We start from the raw sequence: 22,502 nt of genomic DNA, 5'->3' as shown, positions 1-22,502 counted from the left end.
TGGCAATGCTGAATTAATGGCTAGGCTTGATGATCTCAAAGTTCTTACAGAACCATTTAGGTTGGAAAAGAAGTTCACAGTACTCAGATTTTGAACAGAGAAATCCCACCCAACAGCAATGTGCCCTAGAAGCCCAGCATCCACCACACGCCCATCTCATCCCTGCCCATGGTCCCTCTCCAGGCTCAGAATCACAGAAACACCCAGGCTGGCAAAGCCCCTCAGGATCACCAACTCCATCCTATAGCCCTACAAGATTCACCTTAAACCATATCCCTAAGCACCACATCCAAACCACCCCTAAGCACATGCAGGGTGGATGACTGCACCACCTCCCTGGGCAGCTCATTCCAGTGCCTGACCACTGTCTTAGTGAAAAACTTTCTCCGAATGTCCAATCTAAACCTCCCAAGCCTTGGCTTGAGGCCATTCCCCCTTGTTCTGTCTCCAGTTACCTGTGAGAAGAGACCAGTAGCATCCTCTCCACAATGTCCCTTCAGGTAGTTGTAGACAACAACGAGGTCTGCCCTCGGTCTCCTCTTCCTCACACTAACCATCCCCAGCTCCTTCAGTCACTCCTCATCAGATTTATTCTCCAGACCCCTCCCCAGCTTCACTGCCCTCCTCTGGACCTGTTCCAGCACCTCCACTTCTCTTCTGTGTTGCAATGCCCAAAACTAAACACAATACTCGAGGTGTGGCCTCACCAAAGCTGACCACAAGGGGACAATCACCTCCCTGCTCCTGCTGGACACAGCGTTTTTAATGCATGTCAGGGTGCCACTGGCCTTCTCGGCCACCTGGGCACACTGCTGGCTCATATTGAGCTGCTATCTATTGCAGCTCCCAGATTCCTTTCTGCCAGGCAGCTCTCCAGCCACACTGCCCCAAGCCTGTAGCAATGCTTGGGGTTGTTGTGACAGGGAGACAGGCACAGAGGAAGCCCTTCAGGTCCATCTTTTCCAACTCCAAGGAGACAACTGCACATGCCCAAGCAGGATTTGGCCCACAGGCACAAGAGGTGAGATTAATTATGCGGGTGTAGTGATATGAGGAGGAGATGGGAACATGCATAACCACTTCAAATTAATTGCCACTATTGTTCTTCAATTTCCTAAGCTTGCTGGGGCTAGATTTTATTTTAGAAAACTAAGAACATATCAGATTAATCAGCCTAAAGTAAATGGACTTGATTTATTTATTTCTGCCCTATCTACTCCTCTTTAAGCTTGGCAAGTCACTGCATTCTTTCCATCCTGTGAAAGAAAAAGAGCAGGGAACTTGCTTTATTGTTGTTTTAAAGGAACCTCTGCTAAGCTGAGCAGTTCTGTGAGTTTAAATCACAGCAAAGGTATGTTGTGAAGGAGGACAAGTGCAAGGCTGGAGCTGGTTTCCATATGCTGCTCGGCACTGGGAACACACCAGAAGAGCCTCACCACACAGTCCAGGCAAATCAGAGCTGTTCTCCAATACTTTAGACATCAGAAAGTTGAATCATAGAACCAACCAGGCTGGAAGAGACCTCCAAGATCATCCAGGCCAACCTAGCACCCAGTACTGTCCAATCAACTAGACCATGGCACCAAGTGCCTCATCCAGGCTTTGCTTCAACACCTCCAGGGACAGCGACTCCACCACCTCCCTGGGCAGCCCATTCCAATGCCAATCACTCTCTCTGCCAACAACTTCCTCCTAACATCCAGCCTAGACCTCCCCCTGGCACAACTTCATTCTGTGTCCCCTTGTTCTGTGATTGTTTGCCATGTGCAAGGCTAAGACAGCTCCCTTGTGCTACTGGCCACGCTGTTCCTGATCCAGGCCAGGATGCCACTGGCTCTCTTGGCCACCTGGGCACACTGCTGGCTCAACAGAAAGATATCCTGACACACAACAGAAGCCAAGGAGCAAACACAACAAGGTCCATCCCAGTAAGAGACATGCAGTCCCAGCCATACTTCTCTGAGAAAAGTCCTGCCAGTGAGGGAGAAACTTAATCTCCTCTATCCAGATTCTGCTGTTCCTGCATGCTCTGGATGTTGGGTCAGCATCCTTCCCCCCCTCCTAATCCCCTGCACTCAGCTTCAACAACGCAGTGATGCCTCTGCCAGTAAACTCAAAAGAAAAGCCCTCACATGTATTATGCTGAAGAAAATTAATCTTGTGTTCCACAGAATACTAAGTGGATTACATCTACAGCCTCCAAGGAGAAGAACATTGATTTCCATGTATCTGGTGCTATTATTCACCTCTATTAGTTTTTCTACCAGCCTAACGCTCACCATAATTCAGTGCAGAACTCAAAAGACCAAGAAAAGAGAGCAAGAGTAGGACCTCCCAGTGGCCACAAGGAAGATCAAACCCCTGCGGCGCTGCTGTTGCACAGGGCAATGTTCAAGAATAAAGCCAGCTTCATCTTTTCCAGTTGACTTCATGGCAGGATCACCCCTGAGCAGCAAAGTCTCCTTGTGAAGGTAACAAAATAGCACCAATCATTTAAAACAAAGCTGCTAACATCATTTGAAAGGTGCCATTAAACCAGATGCAGCAAAGAGGTGAGATGGACATTTATGACCCCTGAGACACCACGGGGTGGATGGAATCAATAAATCTTGAAATGTCTAATCTCACATCCAGAAGGGAATCATCAGAATTAACCAGGTTGGAAAGGACCTCTAAGACCATTGAGTCCAACCTATCACCTAACCCTTCTAATTAACTAACCCATGGCACTAAGTGCCTTATCCAGACTCCTCTTAAACACCTCCAGGCACAGCGATTCCACCACCTCCCTGGGCAGCCCATTACAATGCCAATCAGTCTTGCTGTGAAGAACTTCTTCCTAACATCCAGCTCTGATGCAGTTTGAGACTGTGTCCTCTTGCTCTGTTGCTGGTTGCCTGGAGAAGAGCCCAACCTCTACCTGGCTACAGCCTTCCTTCAGGGAGTTGTAGACAGCAATGAGGTCTGCCCTGAGCCTCCTCTTCTCCAGGCTGCACACCCCCAGATCCCTCAGCCTCTCCTCACAGGGCTGTGCTCCAGGCCCCTCACCAGCTTTGTTGCTCTTCTCTGGACACATTCCAGTACATCAACATCTCTCTTGAATTGAGGAACTCAGAACTAGACACAGCACTCAAGGTGTGGCCTGAGCAGTGCTGAGTACAGGGGAAGAATAACCTCCCTTGTCCTGCTGGCCACACTGTTCCTGACACAGCCCAGGATGCCATTGGCTCTCTTGGCCACCTGGGCACACTGCTGCCTCATCTTCAGCTACTATCTACCAGCAGCCCCAGGTTCCTTTCTTCCTGGCTGCTCTCAGCCACTCTGTCCCCAGACTGTAGCACTGCTTGGGGTTGTTGTGGCCAAAGTGTACAACCCTGCACTTGGCCTTGTTAAATCTCATCCCACTGGCCTCTGCCCATCCATCCAGCTTGTCTAGGTCCCTCTGCAGGGCAATCCTACCTTCCAAGCAGAGCAACACCTGTTGGATAGCCATTCAAACCACAGGCAGTCAGTGGCACTTTGCAAGAGTTTTATACTTTCTTTACAGAGGTGTTAATGACTCTAAAATTAAAGCACGAGACTGGGATAAGCAGCTGTAATGCCATTTAAATGCTTACCGTTAGGAGAAACTGAGAGAGCCTGCAAGGGCTGGACTCTCAGAGGGCTGCAGATCCACTGAAGCTGCTGCTCATGTGAGAGGAGTGTAAATTACTCAGCACGGAGTAAGCAAGATCAAAGCCACTCCAAAAAGATGCAACCCACTGACAGTGATGCAAACTCAGGCCAAGCTTTTCTGAATACTTCACAAGCAGACTGATGAGTTGAAAAGGCCAAAAGGAGCATTTTGATGATGCTGCACAAAGTAAGGAAGGAAAGCAAAAGAGATCTTAGGACATGTGTTTCTCCTTTCTCAGCATGATGCATGACCAAGAACTCAGCCTGGGAGAGATTCACACTTTCCACGGAGATCTCGCTGCTCTTATGAGGGAAGAGGAACACAACTTCTCAGCTGTAATTCCCAAAGTCCATCTCCTTTTTTACAGTCCCCAGAATAATTTTCATTCCACACAGTAAGTGTTAGAGCCAACAAGAAAAAGCCTTTTTGGATGAAATAACTTTCCCACATGGGCAAGACAAAAAGCTAATGGCTACAGAAGCAGATAAGGGTGCTCATAACCAGAAACCAAATCCATGCAAGAGTTTTAACAACTAGACACCATCACTGTCTCAGAAAGCTCAATAAAGAGCACGACAAACTCTGCCAGGCCACTCTAAATCCTCAGAGCTGTCAGCCAGCAGACAGCATCACCTCGTTCCAGCTAGCAGACCTGGCTGGCCCATAGCCATCTGCCCTGGTCAGGGGGGAGAGCAGCCGCAGCAGTTTTATTGAAAGCCAAGGGCAGTGCAGGCTCAGCTAGGCTCCAGCCAGGCTCCAGCCCACCTTACAGCCTCAGGCTATGCTGAGGAAGACAAAGTACTGCGAGAATAAGATGCCCTTTGTAATCCTCCTCTCCTCTTGAAGGCCTCATGTATTGGAAAGGAATATTTCATCACACTGGGAAACGAGCTCAGCTCTCAGTGTCTCCCCAGACTGCAAGAGCTCTGGAGCCAGAATGGACTTTTGAGCAGGGGTGACACCAAGTGCTGTGCTACTACAGCTCACACTATGGAAAGCCAGAGCTCTGCAGCTGGATCCGTCAAGAACCCAAACATTTCAGATATAAAGTTAACCCTGATACCTTCAGCATCTATCCCAGGGCCCAAACAAACCCCACTGCCATGTCTCACCACTGCCAGAGATCCAGACTGTCCAGTAATACTGAAAATCATGGCAGGCTGCTGGCAGCAAGTGGTCACACCAGGGCTTCCCCACATTACTTACTCTAAAACAGAAATGCAGGATGTGATCCTGACCACTGAGTTCTCCTAAGAACCCTGACCTTTTGGGTTATATGCTGCTCCTCTGATTTCCCTCCTGAAAACTGACACCTGCAAGTTATTTCCCTTCCCTCACATCCCAAACCTCAGTCTGTGTTGGCAAGTATGTAAGGAAAGCATTTTAGTCAAAGGAATTTGCTCATCACGTCTTGCAGATACCAAAAATACACATTATCTAATCTTAGGAGAGCAGAGGTTCATGGCTACAGCACAAGATGAGAGGCCAGAGGGTCTGACTTCCACTGTCAACTCTGCCAGGGCTACATCACTTGTAAGTGTGTCTAGGGAAGATGTTTGACCCCTTCTCACCTTGAAATCCCCTTCTATGAGGCTGTTCCTAGCATTCCTTTCCCCGCAGGGGATCTTACCTATGAACCTCCTCATTAGCATCTGAAAAGCCTTCTGCAGCTCTGGATGCTTATGTGAAGCAAAGCCTGCAAGAGTAGCGAAGCAGGCTGGCCAGGGAGCCTGGAGACACAGCCTCTGCACTGCATTCAGGCAAACCCAACCACATCTGTGCTTAGAGAAACTCCTCCATTCTTTCCTTCCACAGGGAGGAAAAAAATACCCTGCCCATTTCTTTCTTCTTGAGAAAGCTCAGAGGCAGAAGTAAACTCTGGGTCTCTGTAAGTCAAGGAGAACAGGCAAGATTCTTCCAATGAAGTATCGAGGCCACGAAGATGCTCAGAGGGCTGCAGCAGCTCTGCTCTGAGGACAGGCTATGAGAGCTGGGTCTCTGCAGCCTGGAGAAGAGAAGGCTTCGATGAGACCCTGGAGTGGCCTTCCAGTATTTGAAGGGGGCCTACAGGAGGGCTGAGGAGGGACTATTGACAAGGCCTTGTAACGGCAGGATGACAAGGAATGGCTTTAAACCGACAGAGAAGAGATTTAGACTGGATGTTAGGAAGAAGTTCTTTCCAGTGAGGGTGGTGAGACACTGGCACAGGTTGCCCAGGGAGGCTGTGGCTGCTCCCTCCCTGGAGGTGTTCAAGGCCAGGTTGGATGAGGCCTTGAGTGACCTGTTCCAGCAGGAGGTGTCCCTGCCTATGATGGAAGGTTGGAAAAGGATAAGCTTTGAGGTCCCTTCCAACCTAAACCATTCTATGATTCTATTGCATGAGAACAGGCTCCCCAGAGAGGTTGTGGAGTCTCCTTCTCCGGAGACTTTCAAGCCCTGTCTGGATGCATTCCTGTGTGCCCTGAGCTAGATTCTATGGTCCTGCTCAGCCACGGGGGTTGGACTCAATCTATGGAGGTCCCTTCCAACCCCTGACATCCTGTGCTCAGCAGACACCACTACCTCTAGCGACTCACCTGCAGAATTACCACCACAAAAGGGAAACATCTTCCCTCTCCCACTCTTCCTCTGGATGACACCAAGTGGCAGAAGGAAAACCAGAAGCCCACACTTAGTGTCCTACAAAAGCTGGATGTGGAGGGGAGAATCAGAATCATAGAATCAACCAGGTTGGAAGAGACCTCCAAGATCATCCAGGCCAACCTAGCACCCAGCCCTGTCCAGTCAACTAGACCATGGCACTAAGTGCCTCAGCCAGGCTTTGCTTCAACACCTCCAGGCACAGCAACTCCACCACCTCCCTGGGCAGCCCATTCCAATGCCAATCACTCTCTCTGCCAACAACTTCCTCCTAAAATCAAGCTTATACCTCCCCGGGCACAACTTGAGCCTGTGTCCCCTTCTTCTGTTGCTGCTTGCCTGGCAGGAGAGCCCAACCCCACCTGGCTACAGCCTCCTTTCAGGTAGTTGCAGACAGCAATGAGCTCTGCCCTGAGCCTCCTCTTCTGCAGGCTGCACACCCCCAGCTCCCTCAGCCTCTCCTCTCAGGCCTTGTGTTCCAGGCCTAAAGGCCTGAGGAAAACCCAGGCCTAGACACTGCCATGGATTAAGACTAGAGCCCAGCTCATAGGGCCTCAGTTACAGCACATCTGCTCTGCTTTGCTCCGGCACTGCAGCCCTCGGGGGACACACTCTGAGCACTCCCGGTGGGATGCAGGAAGGTTTTCTTCTGGTGTGAGCGGACACTTCCAGTTGGAAAATAGCTGTCTACAGACCATGCAATATTTCAGCTTTTTGGGGGAGGAATGAAAACCACCTCACCCTCTTCCCATCTCTCCCAGTCGCCTCAGCTAACCTTGCATGTAGATCGCATTACCAGTGCCAGTCATAGCCACTGCACCAGCCGGGACTGCTCCAGTACACCAAGACCTTTGCTCCCAGATAGAGCCACAAACCTCCTGTTTCCCCTCGAGTGGCTAAACACAACGTAATGAACAACAGAAGTTGAGTCCATCCTGCTTTAGCCACATGGAACAGGAAAGTCTCAGAGGAGCAACTGGTCCAAGAACTTGGTGGAAAAGAACAAAAAAAGGCTCATCTCTTTCAAAAAGAGAAGAGAAAAATGCCCTATTGTTCCATAATTAATGGAAAGCAGAAGAGGTTTTATGGAGCCATTGAGAAACAGAGGGGTGAGCATTAGAGCATTTCAGCACTTCATGATCACAAGGTGAGCTGCTTGCATAATTCTGAACACAAATGCTGATATCACAAGGCAGTTATGAAACCTGGGCTTTAAATGCTGACTAACAATAACACAGTAATTAAGTCTCAGAAGTGCCTTTTTCCCCCCCACCTTTTCTCCTCCTTTTTCTTAACTGCTGCAACCTTCACTCAAGGCATGACTCCCTCTGGCAAGGTGCACACAGGATGGGTGCCCCCAGCCCCCACCACCTTGCAGCACCATCCCACTGCCAGTCACAATCACTTCAGACCCCTTACAGAGGGAGCTTCAAAATTACAGCAAGAGAGAGGCTGTGGCCCTGCAAGGAGCAGGAAAATGTGGGTATAAACCCGAATAACTGTTGGCTACCAGACCCTGAACAAGCTCCTCAGTGGATCCTGACATGAGCTTATGCTCTCCTGAATTGCTCCAGTGTGCCCAGGACACAGAGTCTCCCCTACAAGGCATAGAATATAGAGCAGCAAAATGTCAGGAAAATCAAGGGCAAACGAACACAGAAGACAGTCCCTCCCCCTCCCACCACTTCTATATTTAGGCAGCAAGATTAGCTTGGAGCAGTTTTACTCATTTCTGATAATGAGCAGAGCTCTTGCATCTTCTCTCGAGGACACTTCCTCCACACAGGCACTTCACACCAGCAACATGGAAGAGGTGACCATCAACCATGACTTACCGTGAAAGGGTCTCAAAGCAACTCCAGCTTGGAACTTGTGCCCCACCTCCCTCATCAACCACACCACTGATTTTGGAGGGGTGGTCTGCCTACCTACAAGGCATCGCCCCCTTTGAAGCACAGGACAGGCTTTGCCTATTCAAAAGTGCAGTGCTTTTACTCCAGTCACTTCTCAGAGGATGCAAGCGGGTACACCTCGGAAGCACAAGTCTCCATGTAAAGGACATTGGGCCTTCCCAAGCTTGAACATGGGTAAGAAGTGATGGAGATGCAGCTTAACCACTCTTCAGCCTTTCTTAACACAGCAATCCCATCCTTCAGCCTTTCCCAATGCAGCAACCCCAGCTCCACTCATGGCAAAGAGTCCACCCTCGGTGGAGCTGGCAGCCAGGATCCAGCTGTCCAGTGAAAACCAATGCCAGTGGCCTGCTGTACCAAAGAGCAAAACCTCTCTTAGTGTAGGTTCCCTCTAGCACTAAGGCTACTAAGGATGGCAAAAGCAGCATGAGAGCTCCCAAAAGCTGCCACAGCAGCGAGACCACTATGCTAATGGTGGCAATTTGCTGAAGAGGAGCATGAGAATTACCAAATAAACAAGAGGAGGGAAAGATCTGGATCCCACTGCAGCTTCTTTTCATGAAGAGGTGTTCCTCCATCTCTCAAGAGAGATCTATTTCTCATCAGTTTTCTGCAATGCAACCACCTATACATTTGGTGTCCTTTGGTTTCTTCAGATCACCTTGACAGCAACATCTGGGTGCAAAGCCTTCCTCCTTCAGGTCCTCCTCTTCTCATTTCCTCAAGCCTCAACCTTCCTCCACAGCCTTTCACCACCGCCCTCCTATCTGCCTAAGGATCACACTTAGGCTGCATAAGGCAGCAGGATCCTGTAATTCAGTCTGGACTGCAAGCAGGCAAGGTCCAGAGGGCAAGACACAGCTTAAAGCAGGTGGCAGGGGTGAAAGATAGTGGAGGGAGACAGCTTCTCACCCAGAAGCAGCCTAGGGATCTGCACTCTTGTGGTGCATCACTCAGGAAAGATGGAAGGCAAGGCCTCAGGTATTTAACACCATATTTTCTGCTGAATTTTCAATACATTACTTAGTCTTGTACTTGACCTTTGGATTATGCTCTTTCTAGGCAGCTTTTTTCCCTGCTTCTCGACAATTATGACAGCTAGGAAAAATTACTCCCCTCTGAAGTTAACTGCTGGTGTCTGGACTTCACAGGATCTCATCACCCCATCATCAGGGTTTTGATGACTTTTCCCAGGAACGTAATGTCCCACCATTGTACCTTCCTCTTGCCCCACTGCTATGTGAAAGGAGCAGAAAGGAGCATGCCTGAGGCACCGACACTCAGGCTGACCCCAGGAGCTAGTCCACTCCTGGCTTCTTGGGGATCTCCTGCTCTGGTCACAAGCACCTTCCACCAAGCTCTCACTTTTTCCTGTGGATTGCAAAACCTCACTGAGGAAAAGCATTAGGTCAATACTAGAAGCTTTTAAGACAGCTAGTAGATGATTAACAAGTGCTCAAGTCAATTGCCACAGGAGCACCATGAGCTCCTTACAGCCATAAAAAACCTTCTCATCCTGTACCTCTTCGGCAAACTTCAGAGATAAGCTCTTGGAGACATCCTGCCTGGCAAAGCCCTCGCTGCAGGGGGCAACAAGGATTGTTAGATCTTCACCTCCCTCTCCCCCAGCCTCCTAACCGCAGGTTTCCAGCCCAGCATTCACAGAGATCTCCCCATGGAGGACCATGTTCCTACCTTCCTGCTCTCCAAGCAGTCAGGGGGCCCCCAAGACCTCCCTGCATTCACAGATGTCCCCATGGAGGACCCTATTCCTACCTTCCTGCTCTCCAATCAGTCAGGTGGCCCCCAAGACCTCCCTGCATCCACAGAGATCTCCCCATGGAGGACCATGTTCCTACCTTCCTGCTCTCCAAGCAGTCAGATGGCCCCCAAGACCTCTCTCCCCATGCTAAGCCCTTGCTGGACAGCCTTTGCTAAGGTGCCCATGGTTTTCCATGCTCACTGCACAACCTTGCACCTACACACTTCCCTCCCACTAGCTGCCTGGCAGGAAGAAGAGCCACCCTCAGGCAACATCACATCAAGGGCAACACCATATCAACGCATAAGGCTGGGGGAGGATGCGCACAAAGTGTCTCAGGGAGCTCTTTTAAAACAAGGCCAAAGACAGAGCATTTCTTCTCAGGGCCTTTGCCTTTTCATTCTAGAGTCTCCCAGAGCCAAGGTAAAGATGCTTCAGTGCTCTTAAATATCAGTTATTTTTTAGGCAATGACATCCTGAACACCTTTCTTCATCCTGGCTTTTATACTGCACAATGAAGAAGTTACCAGGATTTGGCACTTTCTCCTTAACGGGGCCATCATTAACAAGTGACTCATTATATTGCAGCATGACTCATCCTGGCAGAGGTCATCATCATAAGCGACAACTACTCTTCAATTATTTCCTTCAAGTTGAATTAAAGGTATATTGTTATGCTAATTCTACATCTGCTCCATCCTAGCTTTCCATCCCTTGTCTCCAGAGCAACCTGGGATTGCATGTTAAGGCCCAAACCCCTTCTAGAAAAGCTTTTCCACTGCTGCATAGTTATAGCTTGTCACAAAATGTGGGCATGCCAATCACAGAACCATTTAGGTTGGAAAAGACCTCCAAGATCATTGAGTCCAACCATCAACTCTACCCCCATCAAGTCCACCACCAAGCCATATCCCCAGGCACCACATCTACATGGCTTTTAAACACATCTAGGGATAGCGACTCAACCACCTCCCTGGGCAGCCTGTTCCAATGCCAGACCACACTTGCAGTGAACAATTTCTTCCTAATGTCCAGCTGGGAAGTCTTCTGGTTGCATTTTCAGCCACAGTATCTAAACCAGCTCTCCATTCCTTCTCCCACTGCTGTTCCACAGGGACAACAAGCTGCTGTCCCTGCTACCTTCCTGCTCTCCTCATACCTTAACATGACAATTCTCCAAGGGTGTGGGGCTTGCTCTATGCTCAGACACAACCACCTTCAGCCTCCCACACCACATCATTGCTTCTGAGGGTAGGGACAAAGCCCAGCAAACAAAATCACTTCAAACTATGCCCAGTGACATGTGAATATTGAAGAAACTCTAACAAGCCATAAGCAAGGCAGGTAGAAAAGGAGCCTTTTCTAGTCATTTCTTTCATTTTCTAGATAGGCAGCCCTACATGGCCTGAAACTGCAGCATGGCAGGTCTAGCTTGGATATTAGGAAAAACCTCCTGACTGGAGGAGTGGTCAGGCATTGAACAGGCTGCCAGGCAGGTGGTGGAGCTACAGTCCCTGGAGGTGTTCAAGAAACATATGCATGTGGCACTGAGAGAGATGGATTAATGGCCATGGTGGTGTTGGGTTGACAGTTGGGACTCGATGACCTTAGAAGTCTTTTCCAAGCAAAAACAATTTTATGATTCAACATCAACTGGCCTCCAGCCTCCCCACCCCATTCCTGCTCTTATCACTCACCTCACACACAACAAACCCATCACAAGACCCCAGCCAATGAACTAGGAGAAGACATCATCGATGCCAGGGCAGGGTGCAATGGCTGCAGGGCCCTTGGCACAGGGCACACAGTTTTGCCCATTAGGAGACAGCCATTTCCAGCCTGGTCACCACTGGGGCACTCTGTGTTTGTATTTACAGCAGCCAGAGAGAGTTAGATTGGCTGCAAGGTTCACTTCAGAGAGCATTTGAGCACTGCTCACACTACTGGAATCCTATTTAGCTCTTACAGCCTCTTCAGGCATACCAACACACCCATCCCCGTGGAACAGCAAAGGGAAGAGCAGAGCCATCACACTGTTTACTGAAGCTAATCAATACGTAAAGGCTGCAGATTTATTGCACCAAGACAGCTTGCCTCCATAGCCAGAAAATGCATTCAAAGCCCTTTTAATTTTGTTGCCTTGGCCTCTGGTTTTGCTCCAAGAACATGGTTTCCTTGCATACCCAGCCTTTGTTCCTCCCCACATGGTGGCATCTGTCGGCACTTAAGAGAAGCTCCTCCACAAACATCTACTGTGAGTATTCAATGGAAGGATATTAACACAAGAAACACACGTTTAAGGCCAGTGTCCCTTCCTTTCCAGCCAGGTTTCACATGCACAACAGGTCCATGGCTAAATCATCACTTCCCACATAAATGAGTAGATTGGGAAAGTCTGGTCTGTGTTTTGAAGGTCTAAGTGGCAGGTACAGGGACACAGACTGTGCATTCCTAGACACACTGGCCCTCCACAATGTCCTGCTCCACTCAAGGGGCCACAGTTAGGGCCACATTTATATATATATATATACACACATACATGTGTTGTGTATCTGTATATATAATGTGTGTGTGTATAAATGTGTGTTCTGTATCTAAGAACTTTATAAGTGCCCCCACAAAGCACACAGCATATTCAATTTACTGTGTTTTGGAGGTGACCATCTGCAAAGTTCAGATACTACCTGGGTACCACAACTAGTGAGCCAAAAGGGAGACACTACAAACTGCACCATCCAAGCTCCTTCTCTGCTTTCAGCACAGTTTGTGATTTGGGAGTGACCACTGCAAAGCTCAGATACTACCTGGGTACCACAACTAGTGAGCCAAAAGGGAGACGCTACAAACTGCACCATCCAAGCTCCTTCTCTGCTTTCAGCACAGTTTGTGATTTGGGAGTGACCACTGCAAAGCTCAGATACTACCTGGGTACCACAACTAGTGAGCCAAAAGGGAGATGCTACAAACTGCACCATCCAAGCTCCTTCTCTGCTTTCAGCACAGTTTGTGATTTGGGAGTGACCACTGCAAAGCTCAGATACTACCTGGGTACCACAACTAGTGAGCCAAAAGGGAGATGCTACAAACTGCACCATCCAAGCTCCTTCTCTGCTTTCGTCACAGTTTGTGACTTTGGGGGGTGCAAGCTTGGTGAGCAAAAATCAGCAGGCCGTGAGCTCCTGGAGCACCAGTGTCAGAAGGTTCACCAGCTACTAGGAAATGCAACTTGCTTAGGTCACTGTATCAGGTCCATAACCCACAGAGTGACACACGTAAGAAATATAGCAGTGAAGCAGGGAGGAGATCTGTCCCTTTGCTTTGGCCAGTTTCTCTCAAAATCAAATTAAGTCTCTGTGCTTGTGTACAAAAGAGGAAAGGAAGAGCCAAATACATTCCAATTTACAGAGCTTCCTATTGTTGCCTGGACATCAAACAGCCCCCAATTAGTCCTGCAAGGATCTGACCCACAAATTATGAAAATAAATGCCTCTGAAGCTTTGATCTCTTGCATTTCTGTAGCATGCTACAGCGGGTATTAGACACATTTTAGTAGATTCAAGCTGTGAGAACTCTTCCTCAGCAAAGGCTCAGTGGCCTCCAATGCATCCTAAAGTCTCCATCCAGCAGATTAGGGGCATGGTCCCATACAGCCACTGAACACATGACTTGGCTGGCAGCAGGCTGCTTCCTGCTGAGCTTCAAAACGAGGAGCAAAGAGAATTTTTAAAAGGCAGAGAGGAAAAGCGTTTACCACCTGAGCTATATTTCTGATTCTTGGTTAGTTCAGGAAGGAATGCACACCCTCAGCCATACTCCTGGCTTCTAAAAAGCCTTCATTTCAGAGCAATCTATTTCCTCTTGCACTCTCAACTGTCATTGCTGGAGGAAGCAAGCAAGACGATGTAACAAAAGGTTTTGTGTGCTCCGAAGCTGAAAACCACAGGTGCACTCACGTGAGCAGAAACACAGCCACCCACCCTTGCTGCAGCAGCACTGAGAACCAAGAGGATGCTCAACTCATGCTGCTAAGGCTCTGCTCAGAAGAGCAACTTTCTGTTCACAGCTCACTGCACAAACGAAGCAGCTCCTGTGCTTGCCAGAGGCCACAGCTGTTTTCAGCCCGAGTGGTTATGGAGGCAGAACGGGACCACATCAACTGCTCGGGTCTCACTGGCAAGAGGGTGGTGTTCGCACGAAGCCATTAATAACTAATAAGGTTCCTGTAGCAGAGCAGAGATGGTTATCTGCAGAGGAGAGGTGGTTATCTGCAGCAGAGCAAACCATGCACACACAGGGTAACTCAGCAGCTGGGCATGGGGCAGCACACGCTGTGCGCTCACAGAGTAGGGCAGGAGGAGATGTCGGTTCTCAGCCGTGCGAGGTGCATCTGGGTACTCCAGTGCTGCCCCCCTGATTGCAACCATCCATCACCTACTGTCAACACACAACCTTGAACTGCTGGCGAGCACCGCAGAAAATTAACACAGGAGAGCAGCAGTCTCAATCAAAGGTTTCCTCATTTGCCATTGCAAAACAAAATCAGGCGTGCAGAGATATAACTGAGCTTCCACTAAACTTCTTATCAGTGTTTTCCAACCTTGGTGGCTTCTCCTCTCCTTTCTCTAATGAGCCATTGCAGAAGCACTCCAGGGCTAGGGCCCTACGTGCTGAGCATCCTTATCTCTCTGCAGGAAGGGGATGCTCAGCCCCTCACAGGCCTCATCTTAAAACCACTGTGGAGGATAAACACAGAAAGGAGAATCTGGTTCGCAAGAACCACGTTCTTCAAACAATTCTCCTTTAAGGAATCATGAATGATTGACACAGAGAGCATCAAACCTCACCTGGATAAATTGTTTTCTTGAGCCCAGCCCATTGGTTTCCACGTGCAGAAATGGTTCAGAGTGACAAAAAGGGGCAGGAAGAGGGGATGGTATGGAAGGAAATCAAAGCTATGGCTTTTTAAGTGGGAAACACAACTCCTCATTTAATGGAGCTATCGATGACTTAGGCTAGTGGCTTTTGACCTGCATCATGATTTAATGGCTCTGTAAAAGGTAACAAAGAGGATGCCTGAGCATCAGCAAATGGAAACCTCAGGTCATGCAGGCTCTATGCTTCCCATGGGTAAGGAGGGCACGTGCAGAGCAGCTGGGGCAGAAATCACCACCAGTGGTGACAGAGTCAGTGAAAGCCCTAGGAGAGAGAATGGTGGTGACTTTCAGCACAGCTCTGCAACGTGCCTGTGCTGTGCCCCACAATGCTCCGGGACTCCTCTGCAGCTGACAGCAAGGGGAAAATGGCATGTGCCAGGGAACACAGGTCAGGAACCCTCAAGCTCATCCTCTCCACCCCACAATATGACAGCTTTTTCAACACTGGTCCTCTATACCATGCACCTTTTTGCTTGTTTGTAGCTTTTTACTGGAGAAAGCATAGGAAACCTAACAGTATTCTCCCCATTTTTATTTGAAGCATGAAGAAATGAGACAGGGATCAATACTCTGTCCTTGGTCTGCAGGTCAGAGGCAGAGAACTCTTGCTGATGTCTATAATTACCCTTGCAAAGTGACTGGGGATGCATTAGGAGGAGTCAGGCCAGGGTTTGCAAGGAGGAGCTGGAGCCCAGGAGGTGATAGTAACCTGGCCCCATGTGAATGATGGCTTCCGAGGACACCTCTTCCTTAAGCTGAGTGATTCATTTCTGGAGATTTACATAGAGATCAAATGGAAACAGTTTCCCTTTCACCCCATACAACTGCACCACTCTATCTACTGTAGCCTAGCAGATAACTACCTTCAGTAGCCAGGAATAAAAAAGCCTCTTCTAACTACTCCTTCTTGCACGTATTAAAAATCAGCCACTTTAAATACGCTTTTCATTGCTTCAAACCTTGACTCAACAAAACACTTGAGCTTGAACTTCAACCTGTTCAGACACACATTTTGCTGTAAATTCACTCCAAAGTATTAATTTTTATGGCTGACCAGCACAGGAACACTAGTGAGACCAGAAAGACTCTCTAAAACCACCATACATCTGCATGTTGTTGAAGAGCTCCAAAGATAAGGAATCACTGCACCAATGCTGAAGGACACATGGGAAACTGCAGAGGAGCAGCACCTGGGCTGCACAACTCCAAACAGACACAAAAAATAATCAACCATGAAGCAGAAACAGACAGAAGACAGCTTTTACCCACCCCCACACACCCCTCGTGGTAACTTGACACAAGCACAAACACAAGAATATGCCTGAATGTGTAGAAGATAAATGTTTGCACCATTATCTGCACTCCTGGCTCAAGAAATGGGAGAGAAATGCAGGAAAAAACAAAAAGGCTTAGACTTGTACACTGTCTCCCCTTTGGGATGATTCAGAGACCAATACTGTGCTGCCAAGGTTTTATGGTTATAAAAAAATAAGGGCTCAAAAAATACACAAAGTACATGGACAGAGTCATGGCCCAGAGCTTACATATGCACTGAATCACACTGGAAGAGGACAGATGAAGAGGGGGAATCAAAGAACCATTTAAGTTGGAAAAGGCCAACTTAAATTGCTTGAGTCCAACCGTTAACCCAGCACTATCAAGTTCACCACTAAATCACATCCCAAAGTGATGAAGACTCCTGAGAGTGTCCACCCTCAGGAACTGTAGTTCTAAATATTTACTTGTTGAAGCTGTGTCCCAATTTTTGCATGGCAGCATTATCATGTAAAACAGCACAAATAAGCTTTTCATATCTGTTTTTTTTTAATCTCCAGTAGTCATCTCTAGTCAAATTTGTTCCTCTTTCTATTTAGGAAGAAGGTGACCTTTGCAAGAGCTGCCCAAATTCTGATGAGCTACAGAGTTGGGTTTTTTTTTAGGAGGTGCTGGAAGAAGAAACCTAACGTTTTGCTGCCAGGATAATGCTCCTGAGTGGTGGCTTGCAGCGCTTATTCCCCATTAGAAGAACTTCTCCTTAATCTTTAATGATGCTGAAATATGCTATAAACTGATGAAGTTCTGGAAACAGGACAATGCCAGCATGCTTATTTTGGTTCTGTGGGTTTTTTTTTTTTAATAAGAGAGCTTTTATCTTCATTGACAATGATCAACTAAGGCAAACGAATGGGCCCTGAAACTTCACTTCTATACAAAGCAAAGCTAAAGGAAGAGTAGTGACATTTTTGGGTTTCATCCAATTCTTCCCAGCAACAGCTAATACCCACCAGCTCCTTAATTCTGTGCTGTCTCCTCTCCAAGCCCAAGCATTAAGGGCCAGGCATTTCCAAAACAATTAATGATTTTAGGATCCAGTTCCCAGAAAGTGCATGGTCAGCACTTCGCTAAAGTAAATAACAAAAGCTTGGGCTTTGTTAATGAGCTCAAAACAAAAGCAATATCCAGGTACACGAAGAAAACAATTACTTCTTACCCAAAGAATGCTCCTTTTAAGTCCCCACGCTTGCAGGAAACCTACAGCCAAAGCGTACAACTCAGAGGAGCTTTGCAAGCAACCAGCCTTTAACTGGGGTGCTCACGCCCAGGATAAGTCCCTCATCCAGCAAACACGGAGCAGCTGTGGGCCTGCCTGCCCCAAGTCAGTCCCACCTGGGAGGTTACCAGCTCCCTGAGAAAGGTTTTCCACCTCGAGAACCTTTATCACCTCACACACACCTGGCAGAGCACCCGAAATGCACCCAGCTGTGGCAGCTACTGCAGATGAGCCCACGGCGACTGCCAGCCCATCAGGCAGAGGCCCAGCCCTGCAGACAGATGCAGCAGAGGAAAAGCTATTGACCTGAATATTTTAGAAGGATCAAGGCCATTGCCTTCGGCAAGAGATGACAGCCTTTTGCATTCACCCAGACAAAAATAAAGGGGGGGAAAAATCTCCAAACCCAGCCCCATCTCTCTGCTTGCTTGGGATCAGCTCTGCGCTTCCCACCAGAGCACAGCCCACTGCATCCATCCCTCCTCACGCTCATTCTCCTTTTATTGCAGAGATCTGCTCCTGAAACACGCCTGTCAACAGCCCCTGCGCACCCCCACGTTAATCATTATTCTGCTAACAGCGCTGCCGGGTCACTCGGCTATCAAACATGCTGAGTGGACTAGCAGAAAGATCTCCCGGTCCGTGCAAAAGAACATTATAACGCAGTTTATCTTATCCCCTTGTCAGTGTAATATGCAGCACTACCTGTTCAATGGCCTCGTCACTTTAAATTACGGTTTTCTGCAACATTAACAGTACTCATTACCAGCACCACCAGCGAAAGATCTCTGTTGTAAGAATCCTTCTGGTGCTGAAGGCACCAACCTGCCCTTCCTTACGTGCTCAGCCCTCCGTACCAACGCAGGGACACTCAGGTACCACGGCAATGAGCACGGTGCACAGCGATGGGTAGAAACATGTCAAAAGGAAGGCAGGAGCAAGCCCCAAGTGTGCTCCACTCACTGCACCAGGCCGTGCATTTTAATCGGAATTCAGCGCTTTGTTCCTGGCCCAGCTGCCAGCGCGTCAGGCAGATGCTCTGCTGCGGTGGAGCTCGACTGCGTGGCCAAGATAAACTCGGGCACGGCAAGAACAGAAGCTCCTGCTACCTCCTGTGTGCCCGTTCGCCAGCCCTACAGATCCTACCCCGTAAGCTAGTGGGCAGAGGCGAGCTGACAGCAGCGATGGTGCGCAGGGCTCTGCGTGCGCCAAGCCGTGCCCAGCCTCAATGGCACGTTCTCATCCTGCAATTCCACCTTCCTCCCTTGTGACAGCAGGAAGGAAGCCAAATCAAGGGACGGGGCTAGCTGGCAGTCAAAGGTCCACCTTTTTTATATGCATTTGCTTGTTGCTCATAAAACACAGCCTCGTGGAACATTTCAGTGACTCAAAACTTGGAGATAAGCGGCCCAAGCGTTTGTTTCCTTTCCTCGCTGCTGGGAACAAATCATCCCTCTGCCAGGTTTTGAGTCACTACCTGCTCCCAGGCTTTCACACAGCCATCCCTCAGCCCTTCAAATCGGAGGCACAAGAGCAACGTCTCCCCCATCCAGGCTCTTCTACAAACCCGCTGCAATGTGACATTTCGTTTCTGATAAATGAAATTTTGCAAGGCTTGGGGAATTACTCCTCCCTGCCATGTTTTGTGCTCAGGCAGCAAATTTACTATTGATTTCTGGTTCAGACCCCGTGGAATGATTCACGCTTCTTGCCCTATCCGCTGAATTTATGACCTTTAACAATTATTCTAAGTGCTAAAAGAGCTTAGTTTAGAAGAAGACCTATACCTTGGCAAATTAAGCTCCTATTCTTGTCTCGCTTACAAACCAAGCCATCGCTCATCATTTATAGGAAGGCACCATAAGCAGGTCTCTCCCCTTGAGAGGGGGCAGAAGCACTGGCGCTGGGGTTCCACCCGAGAAGTCACTGCTGGGAAAGCGGAGGACAGGGCTGGGGAAGGGAGACATGGCTCTGCAGTTCCATCCCAGCATTGGTCAGGGTTTCAGGCCCCCTCGTCTCCAGTTACCCTGAAACGCCAGCACGGCTCTGCTCACAGACCAGTGGGTCTCGGGGGAGGGAGGGAATATACATTTCCTCCTAAAGAGAAAACAAACCCCTGACTGTGTCTGCTGTGCGTTGCTATTAAAAAGCCACAAACACGGGGGGGGGAGGAAAACCCCAAACGACCAAACGTGTGGATACAGTTTGAATACAAAATAGTGCCCTAGTTCAAATAAACTTCCTAACACGTATGTTAAAAATAATAAGTAAATCTTATTTAGAGGAGGTGAGGAGGATCCCCTTCCCCCCCCCCAAAAAAAAAAAATTAGACTGCTTTCCTGGATGAACTCTGCCAGCTTCAGCAACCTCCCCACCAAGGCATCTTGCGGCCAAGAGGGGAAACAAGAGCTCCAGATCTGGTTTTAAGGTGGGTGGTGTGTCCCCCAGCTCAATTCTCCTCTACGCTGTGCACTGCTGAGCAATCATTTACACTGTTCATCAACTAGAAACTCACCAGGAAGAAAGTAGGGCAAGTGAACCAAGAGAGCCTTCTTTAGCTTTTCTCTTTGCACTGAAGAAAATATTATTTCTAAAAATACTCTGGTGCAAGTCTTTGACAGATTCTGCTTAATTTATTTCTCTACGGCAGCAAGTTGAGAGAAGCAGCCTTGCCGTTGCCTCCCCAGTAAACGCTGCTTCTCTTAATGCCTCCCCATCCCCGTTACCAAATAGCTGTTATCTCCACCGAAAGGATGAAGAAATGGGGGTAAAGAAGAAAGTTACAGGAAAACAGACCGGAGGGGGGGACATCAGGCCACAGCCCACGCAGAGGCTGACACGTTCTGACGAGCCCGACATTTCAAGGGTACACGATGAGCTTCATTTCCAAGCGGGGGGTGGGGGGTGGAGTGTGAGGAGGAGGCAGAGCGAAGGGGCACGGCGCGACCTGATGAAGGCTGCGGGGTCCGTGCCCGGGTGTTAAAGCCGGATCTCGGGCGCTGCCGGGAGATGCCACCGATCCTGTCCGTCTGTGCATGCGTGCTGGACGGTGCAGGAGCGGCACGGAGGCACTACCCAGCCCCACCGCCGAACAGGGGGGCTTCGCGGTACCCTCACCCCGGCTGCAGAGGACCGTTCCTGGCGGTTCTCCCGGTGCCCCCCTAACACATTCCGGGCAAGCTCAGCCGCACGCAGACGCGCACTGCGGCGCCGGTGTGCCTGTGCACACACCTGCCCGCGTGGAGCGCGATGCGGGCAGGTACACATCTGTAGGGAGACATTCACACAGACATGCACACACACACACACACACGCACACACACACGCACACACACACATATACGCGCACACATGCGTACAGACGGCTGCGGGCACGCACATGCCCGCGCACACGTTTCTATACCCATATTTACATACGTGCAGCCGCACATACACATACAGCCGCAGCCCCCGCACCCCACCGCACCCCTCACACCGTGGAGGGAGGGATGCATGGATGAATGGATGGATGAACGGATGGATGGATAGATGGATGGGGAGGGTCGCTCCTGCATCCTTCACCCCGGGCCCCGACCCCGCCTTGCGCCTTACCCGCAGCGCCGAGAGGTCGATCTCGTCCAAGCTCCGCGCCGGCGAATCGCTCGCCATGTTTCCGCCGCCGGCCAGGCGGCCCCGCCGCCACCGAGCGGGCAGTGCCGGCCGCCGCGGCGCTGGCGCTATTTAACGCCTCTCCGCATGCGGAGCGCCGGGAAGGAGAAGCCGCTGCCGCCACCACCGCCACCGCCGCCCCTGCCCTTCCGCCTTGCAGCGCGGCTAAGGTCGGCCGCGGGCTGCCGGCAGGCAGGGCACGCCGCGGGCTGCGCCGGGATGGCGGCGGCGGCGGCGCATCGCCTTCCCGGCCGAGCGCGCCGCCGGAGCTGTCTGTCACGGAGCGAGGAGGGGGCGGCAGCGGCAGCGGCGGCGGCGCGGGGCGGGGGCGGCGCCGGGCCCCGCCGCCAGGGGGCGGGGGCGGACAGAGGGCGGGCAGAGCCCCGCGGGCAGAGCCCAGTGGTCGCGCCTAGCGCAGCGGCCTCCGTGGTGGTCTCGGGCCTCTGCGCTGCGCAGCCTGAGGGGCTCGGCCCTCTGTCCTGCTTGCCATGTTGCCTGCCCTGATGGGCTCAGTCCTCTTGGCCTGCCTGTTCCGATACCTACTGTGGTGGGCTCGATCCTCTGGCCCTGCCCTGCCACTGCCTGAGTGGGCTGCATTGCCTGTTGCTGTATCCACCATGGTCCCCGTGCTGGCCATGACGATGAGCTGAAGATGGTTCAGCAGTGGGCCCCACTTGCTCGTGGCATCAAGACCCTCTGGAGGGGTGCAATGGTTTGGACCAAGGTGCTGTGCTTTGGTTACAGCACCTGTGAGAACTGTGTCCTAAGGATTGCGGTTCTGATGCACCTCACTGCAAAGGCCCCAAAGGGGTTCGCTTAGCACAAAGACACCACACAAACACCCCTATGACACATCATTGGCAGAAAAACCCAGGCTACCTGCATCCATACCCCAGTGCCAGACCAGTTGTACCTGTCAAGTGTGGCGGGAAAAGCTGTCAGATTTCATGTGTTGAACCCAAAGTGTGCCAATCCGGAGCGTCAGGAAGTGCTAGGGTCTGCTCTTGCTTCGTGCCATCTACCTGCTTTACGCACCTCGGGACACCCAGGGGGAGACGTGGCCTTTCTCCATCTGGACCCAGCTGTCAGAGCCGGTTTTGTGGCCTGTTCGCTCTCACTCAGAGCTGCCCTACCCCTTTCGACTCCCATGTTGTTTCTGACTCAGAATAACCGAGTTTTATGCTGTCTCTGAAGCTGGCCCAGAGCCCTCCGCAGCCAGCAATAGCTAGGTAGATTCCGCTGTTGCTGTTTCCCTTATTTCCCTTTTCTCGGATGTGGTTTCTGCCAAACCAGGTGCCATATATAAATATATATGTATAAAAAAATCTGTTGCCTTTGAGGGAACCGTATGGAAGCTGTACTTACAGCATCAGCTTGT

General features: G+C 50.1%; 1 protein-coding gene across 3 annotated transcripts in view; it reads right to left on the bottom strand.

The window, feature by feature from the left end:
* The window catches only part of TNIK (TRAF2 and NCK interacting kinase), a 200,852-nt gene extending 179,520 nt beyond the window's left edge, over positions 1-21,332 (bottom strand). Inside the window, exon 1 of one of the 3 annotated variants that reach the window (XM_064164894.1) lies at positions 21,068-21,332. In XM_064164894.1, the coding sequence (XP_064020964.1) occupies positions 21,068-21,124 (57 nt within the window). In that variant the 5' untranslated portion in view covers positions 21,125-21,332. The remainder of the gene's footprint in view (positions 1-21,067) is intronic. The other 2 variants (XM_064164895.1, XM_064164896.1) reach the window with 2 other exon arrangements.
* Positions 21,333-22,502: the final 1,170 nt, after the last annotated feature.

Source organism: Pogoniulus pusillus, chromosome 26 (genome assembly GCF_015220805.1).
Source record: "Pogoniulus pusillus isolate bPogPus1 chromosome 26, bPogPus1.pri, whole genome shotgun sequence".
NCBI classification, from domain to species: Eukaryota; Metazoa; Chordata; class Aves; order Piciformes; family Lybiidae; genus Pogoniulus; species Pogoniulus pusillus.
This window is presented reverse-complemented; position numbering and strand designations above follow the sequence as displayed.